The following is an 18,607-nucleotide window of genomic DNA, read 5'->3' as shown; positions in this document are numbered from 1 at the left end:
AGGCACAACGGGAGTAAAACGGAAATTTCATTCATTTTAAATTACCCAATTTTTCTACCACCCTTGTGTTATTTGCACAAGTTATTTATTTTTTAATAGAGAGTTGATAAATTGAATTGAATTCACCAGGCGGCATGCAATAACTAGGCCAACATGAGCCTGGCAAGCTGAACATGCTGGGAGACACTAAACAGAAACTTCATGTGGCATGTGAACATTGCTGAACCAAAACATTTTTTTTTTTAAATGTGCACAAACCCCATGAAATATATTTTTTAATCAAAAGAATTATAATACTGAACAACATCTCAAAGACACATGATCAATATGGAAGATATAATAAGTCACAGGTCAGGGGGAACTTATATTTCCTCTGAGGAGTTTCCATAACACCAAGTCGGTAACTAAAAGATTACTCGACATTCTCGATCCCCTGCCAGTAAATACAACAGCTATCAGTATTCTGAAAAAGCACACCAAGGGGGCCCACCTATGTGACACGTGTAGTGTACCTAGACAATTCCATACAGAAGAAATACTGCATCCCCAAATCTATAACAGTGGCTCTCAATTCCGATCGATTCCATTCCCAATGGCATCCGAAATTACTGAACAGCCGTTGAGAACCTTGTTTCATACAGCTCTAACTGTTTCACTGAAACTGGGTTTTCAATTAGGTAATTAAGAAGCTGGTTTGAACAAGTTCTTTGATTGTGATAGACTGAAAAAGAGCCGAGTGAACCACTGCTCTACTGTTATATTCATAACTGGATACAAATGTTAAGTCAGACCTTGTTATAATTTCTTCTGGTTCTCTTACTCTAAATGACATCTGCTAAAGAGTGTTCTAACCAAGTTTCATCACAACTGGATAAGCAGTTCTACAGCAAAAAACATCACACTTTCAGGGCAGCTTTAGATTTCAAATATTTATTATGATAACTTGCAAAAGGATTACTGTGTGGAAGAAGCCAATTCTCTGAAAAGAGGTTTGTTATAAAATATACTGCAACACATTTTGACTACACTAACTAAAAAAAATAAAAATAACTTCCTAAACAAACATGCAAACAGAACAGTGAAAAGCATGACCGCACTTCCTTGTTTTAATTAACAATGACAATATTTAGTGTCAGCAAGTCTTTTTATCCCCCCTCAGTTTAAATTCTAAACACCCACAGTACTTCAACATTGTGTCAATGTTTAGTTCAGATTTATTCCAAAGCGCTCGGCTCTCATCCTTTTCTTGGCCTAGAAGGAGGGAAACAATTAGCTTTACTGGTTAGTTCTTATAAAACTGTGAAATATAGCAAATAAATTATACTTTGCATTTACCTGATTATCAAGCAGACTTGTTGTATCCATCACAATTCCAAATCGTTCCTTTCTCTTCTTTAATTTTTCTTGAGAAACCTAATTAAGTAATATGCATTAGATTCAGCAGTAACAATTTCTACACAAAGCAAAATTTAGTAGAATAGTCTACTGATAAATGGAATAGTCAGCTTTGGGTAGTCTTCAGTGAGTTGTGCTAGGGTTATTTGAATTCTTTCAACACTTTCACATTGCAAAAAGGCTACCTTATGATAACTACAAACGAGTGTCAGTGTCTTAGAATGAAAAATAAATACACATGGACACTTATGTCTTAGATGCTAGGATTGTGCAAAATGTTAACATTTGTTTTTCAAAGTTTTTGAAAAACTGAAAGAAATGATGTATGTAACAGTACCATGCCTGTGCTAATGAGAGCACTTGGTATATTATGGATGCAAAAAATATATACTGGCTGGAATGTTGTTTTACTCTGGTTTACAAGGTAAAACTAAAGATGATTCGTCTAACCATATCACATTTCTCCACTGCTCGGTAGTCCATTGTCTGTGCTTTTTGCACCACTGGACTCGCAAATGTGCATTGCCAGGTGTGATGAGCGGTTTGTGCACTGCAACCTGACTATGGTATCCTGCTCTGTGGAGTTCTCAGTGGACCGTTTTTGATGAAACTGGCCGCTCGCGCCCCAGGTTGAAATTTGGAGTCAATTGATCTGCAGTTCCTCGCCTGTTATGCCTTGCACTTTGAATTAATGCACAGATATCATGATCCTGGGGTATATGCTTCCGCCCACTGTTGCCCATTGCTGATGATGTCTTTCCCTCTGAATTCCATGCCTACATCACCTTAGACACCGTTGCTTGTGAAACATCAGCAAGTTGAGCTGTCTTGACCACGGAAGCTCCTGCCAAGCACGCCCCAACAATCACCCATCTTTCAAAGTCACGGAGGTCTCCTCTTGCAGGCATGCTAGCAATAATTACAAGCAACCAGGCCTGTCCAGCATTTTTAAACATTACTGTGAGACGGGAAGGATCTGGACTGGCCGTTGGGCGCATGTGTGAGTTGTGGGGGGTTCAGATACCCCATATATTCCCACGCTCTCGGGCAATATCTGGTCGACAGGAATCAGCTGTGAGGAATTTGTCTGATGTTCTGTCATTGGGGGGGGGGGGGGACTATACGCATGAGCCACACCTGTGTGGAACCCCTTGCTCTCAATATTGGTGTCCCTCATTTACCCAGGTGTTGCAATTTTTTTGTCCACTACCTGTGTGTGTGTGTATATATATATATATATATATATATATATATATATATATATATATATATATATATATATATATATATATATATATATATATATATATCTTTTTCTTCTTCCTAGCATTGTCCCACTGGTGCAGGGTCCGCTCTTCGGATCTTTGAACGCCACTTCGCTCGGTCTTGCGCCTCATTCGGGCGCAGGCTGCTGATTTTCATATCCGCGTTGATCGTGTCCTGCCATCGCTGCTTCGGTCTTCCACGTGGGTGCTGGCCGTCGATCTCACGATGGTAGGAGGTGCTGGCGATAGTTGCATCAATTTGAAAGTGTCATGGAGTATGTTCAGGTTCCAACAAAATTGGAAAACTTTTCAGGGGGTGAATACCTCTGCAAACACACACATACATATACACACACACACACACACATACATATACACACACACACACACACACACACACACTTACTTCAAGCTCTAAAAAGGCTGTTTTTTTGTGCTCCTCGACCTGCACATGTTCTTGATTAGCGTGAGTGAAGTACAGCACCTGTGCCCCCGTAAAACAGGCTGCACGTGCCAGTGAAATGAGGCCGATTTAGCATTTTCAATCCCACAGAGCAGCAAACATGTCATACAAGAATGAATAACCATTAGAAGAGATTATGTTGCTGCCTGTGTCATATAGAGGAATCACTTAACACAATTACTTTACCAAGAGATTAAAATGGGACCTTTAATTTAGGCAGAATTACATAGAAATCAGGAATAACACCACCACTACCTTGCTTTTAAGTAACCACAGGGAAAAATAACTGAAAATACAACAGTCTTGAAACACTCTCACTATTCTAATTCAGGCTTCACATCATACAGACCCATCTTTTGAATAATTATTTTAGCTTAAAAAATAAACAGTAATATTTGACAAGACACAACTTACAGTATTTTGTTTAATTTCTGTGCCACCTGTAAGGAAAGTGATAAATTACATTAAACAAACACCAGGCTATGGCATGTATAACTTACACAGTTCTATAATTTAACAAACAATCATGTTGGATAGCTTCACACTACAAATTATGAATACAACGTGTACACACAGCATAAAAACAGGAGCACTAACTCATGTTCCTGTGACTAGTTTCAGCTGTCAAGGTTAACAAATGCATATAATCTTCTGGGATTAGGATAAAATAATTACCAAACACACCTGCTATAGCACTGTAAATTGGGCATGTTGAGAACCCAAGAATGTCTCCAAAACTTGTTTTTTGTCTTACCGTAAACTGGAATGCCAAACCTATATAAAAAAAAAAAAAAAATAGTGACAAAGAAAATAAAGATCTTTTCAGCTAGAAACAGAGTTTAATTACACGTTAATAATCTTCCCTCTCCAATATATTGCAGATGTACACAATTCAACCCTAATGTAGACCAAAGATCCTTGTGTTCCACTCTGTGAAGAATAGGTCTTTCCAACACTTATAATGAATTAACCCTAAGGGTGCTGGAGTGCCACTAGATATGACAGTGTAATTACAACTCAACTAGGCATGCCAGTATCCAAATACACCATATACCTATAAAAGTATGTCTTGTGGGTCAGAAGATAGCAATCTGTTCCCCCTGGTTAAAAGACCAAGTCAAGTAAATATTTGTCTGAAAAAATTTGTGCAAACAGTCGTTTCAATACAAGTGAATGACAAATGCACCCTGGATAAGCAGTCTACTTGCTAACTGTTTAAAAAAAAAAAAAAAAAAAAAAAAAAAAGATAAAAACTGTTACAAAATCAGAAGTGGAATGAGCTTACCGAGCCGCTCGGGCTTCCTTCTTTGCTTGATCACTGACAGGTCTGCCGAATCTTTCCGTTCTCTTTTTAAGCCGCTAATCAGAGACAATAAGTAAATAAATAAATAAGTAAATAAAGAAATAAAACACATGAAGCCAAGACCTATATAGAGCACACTTCTGTAGATTCTTTAGGTTTTGAACAGTTCAGTAGGGTGAAATACTTGGCATCTCATTAAAACCAATCTTTATTGATATCCATTTGTTTTAAAATGTGTAGAACAACGTGTTTCGACACATTGGTGTCTTCATCAGGTTACAAACTATCAATGTTGATAGAAATACAGATAGATAGAAAACAGAGTGCCACTTTTTTGTAACAGACAATTTAATCTGATGCATCAAATAAAAATAAAATTCTACATGTATATACTTCCAACACAAAAAAACTCGAAGATTTATGATTAAAATATTGAACAAACCTCTTCTTTCGTCATTGATGCTACAGTTTTAATGCTCAGTTTTTCTGACTGCCTGGAACACAAATTTCCAACGCCTGGTCCGGAGACCACTTGAGGTACTGGAGTCAGGGGATTTCTGGGGGGAAAAAATGTAAATGAGGCTTCCGTGTCCACTACACAGCCAAAGTGTAGGGTTTGTAACTTCAAAATCAGCTATATTTTCCACTCTGCTTACTGGACATGTTCTTGCAAAGATTCTTCATCCTCAAGTACATCCAACTCCTCTTCCTTTGAAGAAAGGAAAACAAGAAGTAGAATTCATCAAAGGCAAACTCAAAATGTGCACAAAGACAACAAAGTCTACCATCACTAAGGCATCACTAAGGGTCATCTCATGTATTAAAGGTTCCATCACTAAGCAGTACAAAAAAAAACCCATAACGCAGCATTTCTTTAGCTTCATTAGCTCAATTGGGTCACCAAAACCTAGATCCTGGTGTTCAATATACTGTCCAAATTAATGTCTAGTTCTCAACATACTAATATATGAGACAAAGTACTGATCTGTGCAGCTGGGTGGAGCAGACCTGTGGTTCAGTTGAGACAGTTTGAATAATAATGAATAAACTTTTAAATACATTTGATGTATACATTTGAGTAATATAACAAACTGTATTGTAATATAACACTTAAGTTAAACCTTCAATAAGAACTACGTATTATACAATGCAGTAACTGCTGTAGAGACAGAGTTTTGTTTCATGATACCTTAAGGGATGATTTTGTAAAAAAAAAAAAAAAAAGGGTATAAAAAACAATAAATGTGCTATGAAAAAAATTATACAAAAAGGTCTAAATCAGCCAATGCACAATAGGGGCTGAAATACCCCTCTAATATTTAATGGAACAGGCACTACTCTTTAAAACATTATGCACCTGACTAGGCCATTTTAATCTCCACAGTATTCTCTGAAATCATCGCCATACTTTCTAGACCCTGGGTACTCATATATAACAGGACCTGGCCATCCTACTGTACAATGATAGCCTTGGACTAGAACATAACTGTATTTTATGTATTTATTTCACTTATTACTTCTAATAAACTTGAGACAACAATCAGGCGTTTTGCCAGATTTTTTAAAATGTTATTATTATTGTTCTGACCATATAAAACTCTGACATCAGTGATGGTTATATCTGATCATTTAATTTTCCCCCGATATGGAGTACCGGCAGAATTTCACCCCTGCCTGTAACCAAAGATATGCACACCTGGGATACAAGAAAAACTGAAAGAATGCCACTGCTTACCTTGGAGCTTGTACCAAAGACATCAGACTCAATGTCTTCAAAGGCAGTTTCTTCATCCACACTGTCTTCTAATTCACACAAGGAATATTAATAAGTTGAAGTGCATTTATCAAAAATGGAACCCCCAAAGCAATACCTTTGTTGTCTTTTCAGGTTAGAGTAATTTTTGGAAATTAAAAAAAAAAATCTTTGCATGGTCATATGCAATAAGGTAAGACAGCGTTTAAAATGCTGCACCTACTGAGCAAAATTCCACATTTTTACATAATTGAGACAGGGCCTCGATTGATATTGGAAATTTAAAATTTCCCAGAATAATGAAAGAAGCAATTTAGCAAATACTTTGCTACAAAATGCCATTTATCATGACATGTAGCAGTCTGACAGATTTAATGTTCACTATGCGGGCTTAAATCAGAGACAGTGGCTACAAAATTCATAACATTATGTTATTGATTAGCAGGAAAATCTTATGCAGGAAACAACTGCTATAAATTTAAAAACTTTGTGAGCACAAACAGTATTTTTTAGTTCCCAGTTTCCATCTTGCTACACAGGTTTCCACAACAGCTAGTCCTTGCTACTGATGTAAATGTGCTTTATGTGTCAATAGATCTATACTTCTATACATGAATAAGAAGGGCTACACGCAATTGCTTGTCAAGCTATGCACAGCTCCAAACAAATAAGGCATCAGGCTCGAGTTTTCTGCACAACTTTTAATATTGTATATTCAAATATTAAACTCATACTGTACCATGTTCTTCATCTTCGTAAGCCTTCACCAGCCTTGCCAAGAGTTCAGCCTTACTCCCTTTCGTTTTCAAATTACGAAGAGACAACTCCTGTTTTAGTTCTACAATCTGTAATTAAACTGTTCTTAAATTAGAGACTGCAGTATTTAAAGCAGGGACTGTTATTCTTCTTTTAAAAAATACTTTTTTCGAAAATAAATTATATAAGTGAGTTACAGGAAAGTAATTCCGCCTAGGGTTACTGTGACGCCATAAACTACGAGACCACAGATCGAGTAATTTATAAACTGTCACAGAACCCCGGGGTGTAACTGTTTTCCTGCAACTCACTGAAAAGGCACATCTATTCTTTTTATAATACATGGATACCCTTGTAATGTTAATATTAAAGAAGACAAGGTTCAGTACAGTTGGGTTTTTTTTTTTTTTTTTTAAACGTAGCGTTTCAGTGCTGTACAGACGTTCTATGTCGTTATCCATTAGTGCGTCAGATATATTTGGATGATTGCCTTTACCTTGTTTTACTTTCCAGTTCCTCTCCAGTTTCTCCGATTTACACATGTACCTGCTTTACACCATTTTTTTTTTCAACGTACTTTATTCTCATTTTGTTGATCACTCATTAACATTTCTGTACTGTGGGTGTTGTCGAGTGAATGAAAACGAGACATTTTGTGTTTTAATTGGAAGTGATGGTCTCGAGTCAAAGTTCAAATATATTTTCCTCTAGAGAAATTATCACTTTTCGATGTCACTGCTGGGGTATGATACCTTTTTACCGAATGGCTCAGAATGAAAATATAGCGTTCATCTCTCTCTCTCTCTCTCTCTCTCTCTCTCTCTCTCTCTATATATATATATATATATATATAAAACCTCTCCCCAATCGACATGTTAACCAAACAAGATTGATCAAGTAAAATAAACCATCTTAATTTATATGCAGCATGCTGCACGTCTTTTATTAAAGACTATGCATGAGCTAGCTAGACCCTATCTCTGTGCCGCAGGTCCCGATTGCAATGATAGTATAACTCGGGCTAAGCTCAACCCACGTTCAAAAACGTTGCATTTTTGCCGTTTGGGCTTTATGTACTCGATGTGACGTTATAAAATCAGACGCTACAAAGATAGTTTGCACTGGACTCAAAAAACAAAGGTAACAAAAAATAAATAAATAAAAAATAAAAAAATGCTGCACTTATGCCTGCCCTCGACTTCACAATTCTCAAGTTAGGTCGGTCGGGTCGGGTTCATCCAATGACGACTTGCGTCTACCATTTGATCACCTTGGTTGGAACCCCATCATTGGTAGTGATCCGAACCTAAAAACTCCGAAGATACATTCAAGTAAATTAATACAGAGAAAGAACGCACCTTAAGTTTTGTTAAATCTCGTTCTGCTTTGACAATAGCCATTTCAGTCTTCGCAAATCGACATTTCTTGGCTACGCTTCCGGTTTACATTAACGACGGTAGTTGGTTGTTTTTGATAAACTCAAGTCGCCCGCTGCTATCACATGTTAAGTGTAATACCTTCGTCACCAATTTAGATAATTGAAGAGTTGCATTTGCAGCGGTAATACAATAACTGGCGTGTCCTTGAAGTTAAAAGTAATATAGTAGGCCTATTATTATTATTATTATTATTATTATTATTATTATTATTATTATTATTATTATTATTAAAACGAGACAATAACAAAACAAAATATATTAGGCTTTAATATTGACAATAATTTGACTGACGCGGTGCGCTGTCTACATACTAATCATTTTCATTCAATTTATGACATTATCTCATTCTCCCAGTTTTCACAGCAGGGGTATGTTCTGATGAATCAACGGTAATACAATTTGGGAACTGCAGTCAGATTCTAATATGGTAGGATTCTAGTTCAGGAAAAATCTGAATAGCCAGAGATGCTACCAACAAATTCCAATACTCCTATGTTTACTACTGATCTCAGATCTTTTTAATTTGTATTATTAAGAATTAAAAATCATTGAATATACCGTATTATTATCCTCAAATATATATGGTCAGTTTTAAAATCAAGAGTTAACAATACTATTTGTAAAGTATAATATGGAAATGTTTTCATTCTGGTTTAGCCATTTATATCTACCCAGCCTATTTACGTAACTTACTGTAATATTTGATAAGTTAACCAAATGGGGTAACTAGGAAAATTGCTGTGTACCAACCATTAATACAATAATACAAAGCATACAATTTTTAACTCAGCTATAAACTCAATCACATGACCTCAATATGGAAGCCATATTAGGTCAGTGGGTCAATGTCAAGGTCACCCTGTAAATCTTAAGTCACTACCTCAAATGGTCCCTTAGTCATGAGGCTTTGACACTGGTGGTGAAAGCTTTTGTCTTGTGCTTTACATGGGGAATCACAGAGCACAGTTGTGTATTCAGTATGAAGCCAGTATCTTAGTGTTAGGTCTTGAAAACAAAGTCACGTAACCACAGTAGGGCCGCCATACCACAGGTCAAAGTGAAGGGTGCCGTTAGATTTTGTCAAAAGAGATTCCATAACACTGAAAATATGATAATATCTGCCAACAAATGGAAAAATGGGCGCCCATGTGTACAGCTCTGGCTGTCATTTCCAAGCTGTTCTTTCATTCTGGAGATTGTATCTTCAATATCTTCTTTTGAGAAGGTCAGTGGTAATTGGTGTGCTAGGCAGACAGCTTCTCCCTATATATGTACAATGAAAAGAAAACCAAAAAACAATAAAGCATACAAAAATGTGAATCACACAGTTTTTTTTTTTGTTTGTTCGTTTTTAATAGAATTCATTACAGTAAATGGAGCGTATTGATATTTAATGTCCCCAGGAAACTCAGTGTGTGATTTATAAAATAACAGTGCCAGTATCCATTTAAATTCACTTTCTTGAGAAATGATCTTTATAAAGACAAATTCATCAATTCAAATGTTAATGGTAATACCCTAATCTGTGTTTATACAGTACTATATTGCTGTGCACACAGGTGCTTTGCCACCACTGTACAAAACCACAAATTAATCAGATTTACACATTTTAATAACAAACTGTACATGTCTTGTTGCTCTATGGACCACTATTGTGTTGCTTGGAGCAAATATCTTCAGTTGCTTACCTGAAGGTAATTTTTTACTTTAAGCGGTCTGCCCTGTTGCACGCTTTTTGCTTTTCTGTTCAAAACGGCATTTAAAATTAACTTTAAATCTGATGTACTGTAGTAAGGCACACAGTCAGACATCCCTGCAACTTCCAAATGTCTTTCAGCGGCTGAGGCACCTAGCCAAGAAAAACAAAAAAAACCAGGAATAATATACACTTGATAATAAGTACAATCTCCAGCAAAGAATAATAAATAAATGTTTTGATTTACACTCCAGTGACTGACCAACAAAAACAAACTGGTCCCAAATACAGTCCTAAATGACTATTGCAATGCTGTACAGAATGGAAAACAAAGATTTCTGCTTAAGAACAAGGTGTACTCCATCAATCTTTTAGTTCCCCTTTAAAATACAGCTGCAACATTTTAAAGAATATAGCAACTGTTGCCTTGGGCAATGCCTAGCGTTAACAATGTATTCCCCTATGGCCTAATCTGTGACACTCCATAACCTGGCACTGGTATGAGAAATGTGAATTTAAAAATCGTCGCCCAGTGTTATTCCCCCAGATCAGGAATCTGTTGTCAATTGTGTTTAATAACAAGTTGTATCCAGGGTCAGCACGTGTCACTCCGGACGGGAGCAAGCCGGCGGACTGTCTAAGTGACAAACTGCCAAATTGCACGTGGACATTAAAACCGGTATAGCCATTGAAAAACGATCATTTAACAGGCACATTTTCTCCCCATTTGAAGGCAAAGTTACACCTTTTTCCAAGAAAAATGTTATGTTAACATATTGAATTACATACCGCTTTTTGGTTTTCCATATATTGAAAAAAATTAAAAATGTGACATTTCGATCTAACATAATACTGTACTACTATGACTGCTTCCGGTAGATATCATTTTGTAGTTTCTTTGATTACATGATATTAAATAAAAGATCTAAATTAAGTTCATATATATATATATATATATATATATATATATATATATATATATATATATATATATATATATATATATATGTCTCAGTCCTAAAATTCTGGTGATGCAAAACTTTTGTCCATAGCTGTACATTCTTCTTATAATATAAATAATGCAGAACCCCTTTTAGCTAAACCCTGTAACCCAAACTGAGTCATGTAACCATTTCCAACAGAAACAGAGCTTAAAAACTGACATTTTATACAAACTTGTTCCCCGTTATAGCAGTTTGTATAAAAAAAAAAAAAAGGAGTCTATTAAAGAATCCAGTCATGTTGTGGGAACACTACCATGCATCTGAAATGTGCGCATATCAAACCAATAATCAATCGTCGTGCACAATATTACTTCACATTTTATGAAGGAAGCATTTCCAATACATTACTATTCCAGATACACAGTCTGAAATAGGTGAAAATCATTAATATATTGCATCGAGTGGTGCTGCTGTGCAATATGTTACACAGATGTGGTCTGTCTGCACAATATAGCTATAAAATTACTGATTTTAACAGCTGTATGAAAAACAAAGCACACTCATTGGTATCTTCATTAGGTAAAAGTGTCAATTACAAATGTTATTAATAATAATGTATACATTATTTCTTCCCAAACTGTTTTATCTGAGGAAAGTCTTGAAAGCTTGTGTTTTAAAGTTTGAGGAATTGGTGTAACAAGCTCACCCCCCCCCCCCCCCCCCCCCCCCCCCCCCCCCCCCCCCCCCCCCTAAAAAAAAAACACCCTATTTTACTGTGAAAGCTTACAACTCCTTATTTAAAAAAAAAATCATTTCCACATGTTGGCATTCTAAATAAGAAAATAGGGTCAAACAGCTAATGTTTAACCGTTTTCACTCATTGGCAGATTTATGCATTTACTGTAGCAATGGCAAAATAAAGAAGATGGGATTGAAAGGCTTATTTCAGTATTTAGGATTCAGGTGCGGTGCGCAGTTCAGACTTGATGTACTGTATTATCACTTTCAAAGGTCAAACTCCTCAAATATTTTCCATGTGAGGGAGAAGAATCTGTAGCTGCTGCACCGTGCTTTATTTCAATTTTTTTTTCTAAAACGAAACAGTTACTGACACAGTAACTCTGTCAGAAGAATGTATGAGAATCTTCACCTGCACACCCTATAGTCTGATACTTTTCATGAACTATGAAAATAATAAAGCCAACATGAAAAAACAGCCCTTGTGATCCTAAAACAGTATGATTCAATGGGAAGCTTACATTACACATTGAAATGTGTTGTAAATGACTCTTTAACCCTGTTGGAAATTAATGCAAAACACTTTTAAATAGAAACTTCACGAAACTCTAATACTAAGGGAGAGCTTCAGTCTTTTTCTGTTCTACACAGACATTCAATCAAACATTCTAGGGGACAGTCAGCAATCCAGATAAGCTGTAAAGAATATGCAGAGCAATTTTGATGCACAGCTTGAGGTTGCATGTTATCAAGCTTCTTGTACTTAATTGGTTCCCAGTGTCTCAATGGTCAACTGTGAATATACTGCAAGCAGTGGTTAGGGAGTACCAACTTCCAGGACTGTAATATTACTGATATTATTAAGGCAGGACTAAATAGCTGTGAAAAAGACATTGTTGGATTCTTCAGATGGAATATAAGGAAATCCCAGTGTCTACATGTAGAATGATTGTAAATGAAGCTGTTGTTCAAAGTACGTTACAGTTAAAATTTAAGGCTGTAGTTGATGCATAAATCATAAGTTGCCATTACAGTATGAACAGTATTCACTGAAAGTACTCATGGCTTCAAGGTAATGTTGCATTTTGCTCACCCAAAATATATTTTATTCAACTAGTGTCTAAATTGGAGAGTATATATGTGTTTTAAAATAAATATGACTTTTTTAAATTAAAAAAACTCTTGACTCCTTGCTAATTCTGTAATGTATTCGGAGGCGAGAATGTATCCTCCTGTAACGAAGTTTGATTACATAATGTCCTAAAGTAGGGAAATAACAAGGGTCTTAAACTGCAATTTCCAATTATACCCCTAAGTGACAACACAGAAAATCAGATCAATACCCGGAACATTGTAGACAAAAAGGGTATTGTATGCACTACGATCACTTGAAACAAAGCTCAAAGCCTTTAACCACTTTCATATCAATGCCTCTTTCATATAATTTTTTTTAGGGCATTTCATATCATCCTAAACATGTTTAAAAAAAAAAAAAAAAAACGTTCAAAACAAGTACACTGCACATATTCCATACCTGGTCTGACTTTACATACGTTTGACACAAGCCTTGGGTCTGAGAAGGTCACTCCGTTCAACGCTGGGTCTTCCTTTTCCATGTTGTACAGCGCATCTGTATACTGCAGTCCTCCAAGCACACTGGATGAAAGCAACAATAAACTGTGCTATGACTTCAACTGAAATACTTAAAATTGTAACAGCAGTGACAGTTTTAATATTCAGGATGTACTGTACATGCCAAAAATAAAAGCAAAATACTTTGAAATAAGAAAGTGTCAGATAATCCACTTAAAGGACAAGATGGGAATTTTGCCATTCAAATTAAATATTTATTATGGAAGTTATTTAATCTTTAATGGAACTACCTTAGGGTATATTGACTGAAATTAACTAATTTATTACCACATTCTTACTTTATACATCAGAACCCAAATCCTATAATTTAGGCCCACTTGTGCAATCTGTCATACTTGAAGGCAATTTATCCTTCTTCATTTTTTGAGTGCCAACTTTAAACAATATCCTCTTTTAGTATATCACTTGGGATTTCACAAAAAAAAAAAAAAAAGTTGACCCAAACCTTCTTTAAAACATGGTTAAGGATGTTGGTCTCCTTTCATTGAACTACTAATTCAGTATTTGTATCACCTATAAAATATTATTATTTTATTCATCATGACACTGAGGTAGAAAACAATATAAAAATGCATTGATAAACTACCCATCTGTTAACTTTACAGGAGTGTCCAGGCACTCTGTTGGAAGTATATTAGTCTTCAGCAAGGCTTCTTCCACCCGAGATGGATATAATAACATGAGTTTTCTTCCAGATAAAACAATCCATGCAATGTGCGAACCCAGTCGGTTTACAAGTTGAAGGCCTATTGATTTTTGATGACACTGTTCTGAAAGGAGTCTAAGCCTGAGTTTTACTCAAGTCACAGAAAAAGGAACAGTTTTAAACACTATCTCCAAGTTGGATTTCTTTTCTTTCTGGCTTTGATAAAGCCTGTCGATTATTTGCTGGTTTGAAAGAGAAGCCTTGCGCTTTTGGATTTCAAGCTTACTACGTGCCAGTTTAGGACGCTTTTCTACCCCTTTTGAAAGTCTGTCACTGTTTTGCTCTGATGCTTTCTTGGTCTGTAATTTATATCAGTCCCTGTCCTTTTCAGCCTTGTCCTCATGTCTCCATATACAGTGGTTAAAGAAACAGGCTTATAACCAAGAGGTCCCTGGTTCAAATCCCAGCTTAGCCACTGACTCATTGTGTGACCCTGAGCAAGTCACTTAACCTCCCTGTGCTCATTGTTGTAAGTGACTCTGCAACTGATGCATAGTTCACACACCCTAGTCTTGTATAAAGTGCTTTGTGATGGTGGTCCACTATGAAAGGTGCTATATAAAATTATTATTATTATTATTATATATATATATATATATATATATATATATATATATATATATATATATATATATATATATGTAAGATAGCAGGGAGGGGGTTAAAATTCCTCCCTGCTAAAAACATGTGAGAATGCACGTTTGCTTAGTTATTTTATTGTTTAATTATTTAGTTATCCCCTGCACCTGGCGTTAATTGCAAATTAGAGCCAGGTGCAGGGTATTTAAAGAAAGCAGTTAGTTTGTTCAGGGTTGCTGAGGGAAGGAACAGAAAGTGTGCTCTGGTTCAGAGCAGTCAGAGTGAGGTGCTGTGAAAAACTGTGTGATTTTGTAGTTTAGGGTTACCGGTAAACAGCTTAGCTGTCCGGGGTTTTAGTTAGGGGAATCCTGACTGTTTGTTTGTTTTGTTTAATTTTTATTTGTGTTTATTAAAAGTGCGCATCAGCGCTACGAAAATCCATTTCTGTGTCCTGGGTCTGGTCTTAAAGGGGGAACGAACTGTGAGAGTTGAGAGGATCTTTCGCAATATATATTTTATCCTGATTCCCCCCAAAAAGTGGTATCCTAGTTTTACACCACTTCTGCCGAAAATCAATCTAGGTTTGCTAGCCATAAACCTAATAACCTTATGTGGTCTTAGTCGCAGTTGTTCTTCCCTGTAGAAATCAAATAACTTGATGAATATACTGCTTTATTTTTTTCATTAAACACTGCAATGTTAACTACTAATTGCTGGATAAACAATCTTATTTGTCAGTTGGTGAAAAAGTAAATACAAGGGATTGCAGGCATTCATCAGTTGCTGCCTTCTTTTAAACTAAATATAAAATAAAGAAATTATGCGCTCTTGCAGCCTCACCTAATTTGTTTTGTAGAAACTACAACAGCCTTTTATTAAGCTTTTAACGATAAGCACTTCTTAACTGAACATTCAGAATCAATTATTTGCAGGTGTTGTGAAAAATGGGTTTGGTGAAAAGGTCACCAGTTGTAACTAATTATAATATACTTGATCACATATGAAACCTTGATTCACTTTACTCTGGTGAATCTGGTCCCAAGGGACAAGCAATAAATCATACCCAAGAACACGTGGAGAGACCGTTAAGATAAAAACCATCTGCTACCTGTAAAGCTAGAGGGGGTGGGGGTGGGGGTGACCTGTATCCCTGAACAAAGTTACAGCTTTGACCTTACTCCATCGAGTTATACACTGTTACTAATTACAAAGCTGCTGTTGTCACATTAAGGCTTTAGATAATTATTGACCAAAACTACTGTGTATACTTCTTATTTAACTTAATCTGTTATCATCCTGTTTATTTTTAGGAGAATATTTTTTTTAACAAATGTAATCCATACTATAAACAATGGATTTCTTTGGACCTGTGTTGAATACTCATTTACACTAAGCAACTCTTTTGCACTCTGTATTAACATTGTTCATAGGGCTAAAGCAGTGGGCACACCTTTGAAATTTAAAGTATTTGAATGTTTCTCAGCATCCCAGCAACTGCAGACAATTAATTCCCTTAGCTGCCTGCTTCAACAGGACACAGAGTTTCAAAGCCATCTGGTGGAGACTGTTTGCATTGCATGTCTGGAACTGACATAGAATAGCATTTGCACAGTATATAAACTGTGCAGAATGTTCTGGATAGTTTGTGAACATTTGGAAATTGTCCAAGTTACAGTATCTGGACAACTGTGTAGCACCTTGTTCTACTCGTATTGAATAGGGCTTTTCAGAAAAAAAATACTAGGAGCAACCTACTAACTTCTGGCAAATTGCCAGATGAGGGGTAACTGACAAGATTTATTCGAACTTCAGCTTAACCCTTTACCCTGTATGGGATGTGGGTCCTAAAATGTAAGTATTGCTGTAAGAACCTTAGGAACCAATCTTCCAAAGACTTTTGGTTTCAAGTCCCACCACTGGTCATTAAACCCCCTTGAAATTTTAATTTTTGCTATTTGTACCAAGTTTAGGCCATAATAACTTGCGTGGGTAGTCTCCAAAAAACCACTCAAAGGTATGTTTGGATAGATGTTAATGAGATCTACAAGCATAAAGCTAAATATGGTGGTATCCTGGGATTTGGCAGATTTTTGAAGTTGCATTTGTCATGCATTCAAGGATTGCTTACGGCCACTTTGGTGAGGTTAAAGTACTGCATAGTTCTAGCCAAACTAGTTATTTCTTTGATTGTGAATTCTGTAAGAAGTGATTGAGAGGAAAAGGTAACAATGTGAGCTTCCACAAATGGCACTAGCTTGGTGCTGAGGGGTTATGAACTTGCATATGGGACTTGGGACTTAGTTGTTATGATGACACATTTGAAACTACGAAAACCTTACTTAGTTGAATTTTAAAAACCAAAAAGTGACAGTAAACTTTTTTATTTTTTATTTTATAAGTTGTGGTGCCTACCTGGGGGGATAACTGATTGACTGACCAACCATTTGTGAAAAAGCCATTTGCTGCATTCTCATGCTAGCCAATCAGACAATTTCAGGCACAACTGAAAGTCTTTGGTTTAGGAGGTCCTCGATGACAGACAGGTGTATTTAAACGGTGCTGTAGAAGATTTTTTTAAAAGACAAAAACATGAATTTAGTTTTTAAAACCCAACTAAGTAACATTTTGGTAGTTTCAAATGTGTCATCATAACAAAGAAGTCCCAAGTCCTATGCAAGTTTGTAATCACTCAGCGATGTGCTAGTGCCAGTGGAAGGTCACACTGTTACTTTTTCCTCTAGGTCAATCCTCAGAGAATGCAAAATTGAAGAAATAGCCAGTTTGGATCATTTGTTAAGTTAAGTTTGAAAGTTGCAATATGGTTCTAGAAAAAAAACACAATGAATTTGGTTCAAAGGATACTGTATCTTATTAACTCCTGGAATGTAAAATTGTAGAGGTCTAAATAAGGCTATTGTTCTACTGACCTGCTGCACATACAGACCCCAAATAATCAATCAAGTTGTACAGTGTTAAACATTCATAATTCGACAAACCAAAAGTAAATTCTTTACAAAATGAGTTATGCATATCAATTATTGTTCAATCAGAAGAACATATGTCAAGTTTATATTTCTTAATTTAAAACCCTACTGCTTATGATTTACAACAAACTCTACATTGCATTTAAAAATGTTTTGTCAGATCTGGTCTAAAGTTATGGAGAAGTTCAATTTGGTAGTTGGCCTGTCTTCATTTTCAGTGAAAAAACAGAACAAAAACAGAACAAAAACAAAATTACAAAGAACAGAACAATATTCACAAGACTAATCCTGTGCAAAGGTAGCAAAAATTTATTTTGAGTCAGATCAGATGACCAAGGCAATAACATGGCATGAACATATATCTACAAAGGTGTAATAAAATAATGGGTACTTGAGTACTGATAACCTTATTGGTTACATGTCATGTGGAATTTTATTAATATTGAACAAAAATACTTTTCTATGTCTTCCTCATTTCCTTCCTAATAGTTAGCATGTGCATTTTTTTTTTTTTTTTTACAAAATAATCTAATATAGTTGGACTGCAAAATGGAAATTAAAAAGATATGTGAATTAAAGAACATTGTCATGATTCAGTAAGATTTACTTGGTGTTGAATCTTTTGTAGTTTTTCTATGGCACTACTGCACTAGGTATTTATTGTCTGAGTTTGCCTAGTGCAAGTTCTCAAGATGTTCATGTTCTGGACACTTGTAAAAGCAACTGTTCATGTAATCTGTGAGACGTTTTATATTGCTACAAAACCCCAACATACACAGTGCCTTGCAAAAGTATTCAGCCCCCTGACCAATTCTCTCATATTACTGAATTACAAATGGTACATTTAAATTTCGTTCTGTTCGATATTTTATTTTAAAACACTGAAACTCAGAATCAATTATTGTAAGGTGACATTGGTTTTATGTTGGGAAA

At 35.8% G+C, this 18,607-nt stretch overlaps 2 protein-coding genes across 2 annotated transcripts in view; both read right to left on the bottom strand.

Moving 5' to 3' along the window:
• Positions 1-1,016: 1,016 nt before the first annotated feature.
• Positions 1,017-9,333, bottom strand: LOC121323431 (SAP domain-containing ribonucleoprotein-like). Its single transcript, XM_041264528.1, has 10 exons — positions 9,255-9,333; positions 6,919-7,024; positions 6,162-6,229; positions 5,083-5,135; positions 4,869-4,983; positions 4,409-4,482; positions 3,878-3,897; positions 3,538-3,563; positions 1,336-1,413; positions 1,017-1,251 (listed from the first exon to the last, which is right to left on the bottom strand). The coding sequence occupies exons 1-10, from the start codon at positions 9,273-9,275 to the stop codon at positions 1,204-1,206; spliced, it is 609 nt and encodes a 202-aa protein (XP_041120462.1). The 5' UTR covers positions 9,276-9,333; the 3' UTR covers positions 1,017-1,203.
• The window catches only part of pms1 (PMS1 homolog 1, mismatch repair system component), a 22,251-nt gene continuing 12,264 nt past the window's right edge, over positions 8,621-18,607 (bottom strand). The window contains 4 exon segments of the mRNA XM_041263769.1: positions 8,621-9,637; positions 10,063-10,223; positions 13,287-13,408; positions 14,235-14,456. Of these exon segments, the coding sequence (XP_041119703.1) occupies positions 9,455-9,637; positions 10,063-10,223; positions 13,287-13,408; positions 14,235-14,456 (688 nt within the window). The 3' untranslated portion in view covers positions 8,621-9,454.

Source organism: Polyodon spathula, chromosome 11 (assembly GCF_017654505.1).
Source record: "Polyodon spathula isolate WHYD16114869_AA chromosome 11, ASM1765450v1, whole genome shotgun sequence".
Taxonomy (NCBI): domain Eukaryota; kingdom Metazoa; phylum Chordata; class Actinopteri; order Acipenseriformes; family Polyodontidae; genus Polyodon; species Polyodon spathula.
Note: the sequence above shows the minus strand (reverse complement) of the source record. Positions and strands in the feature narration are given on the sequence as shown.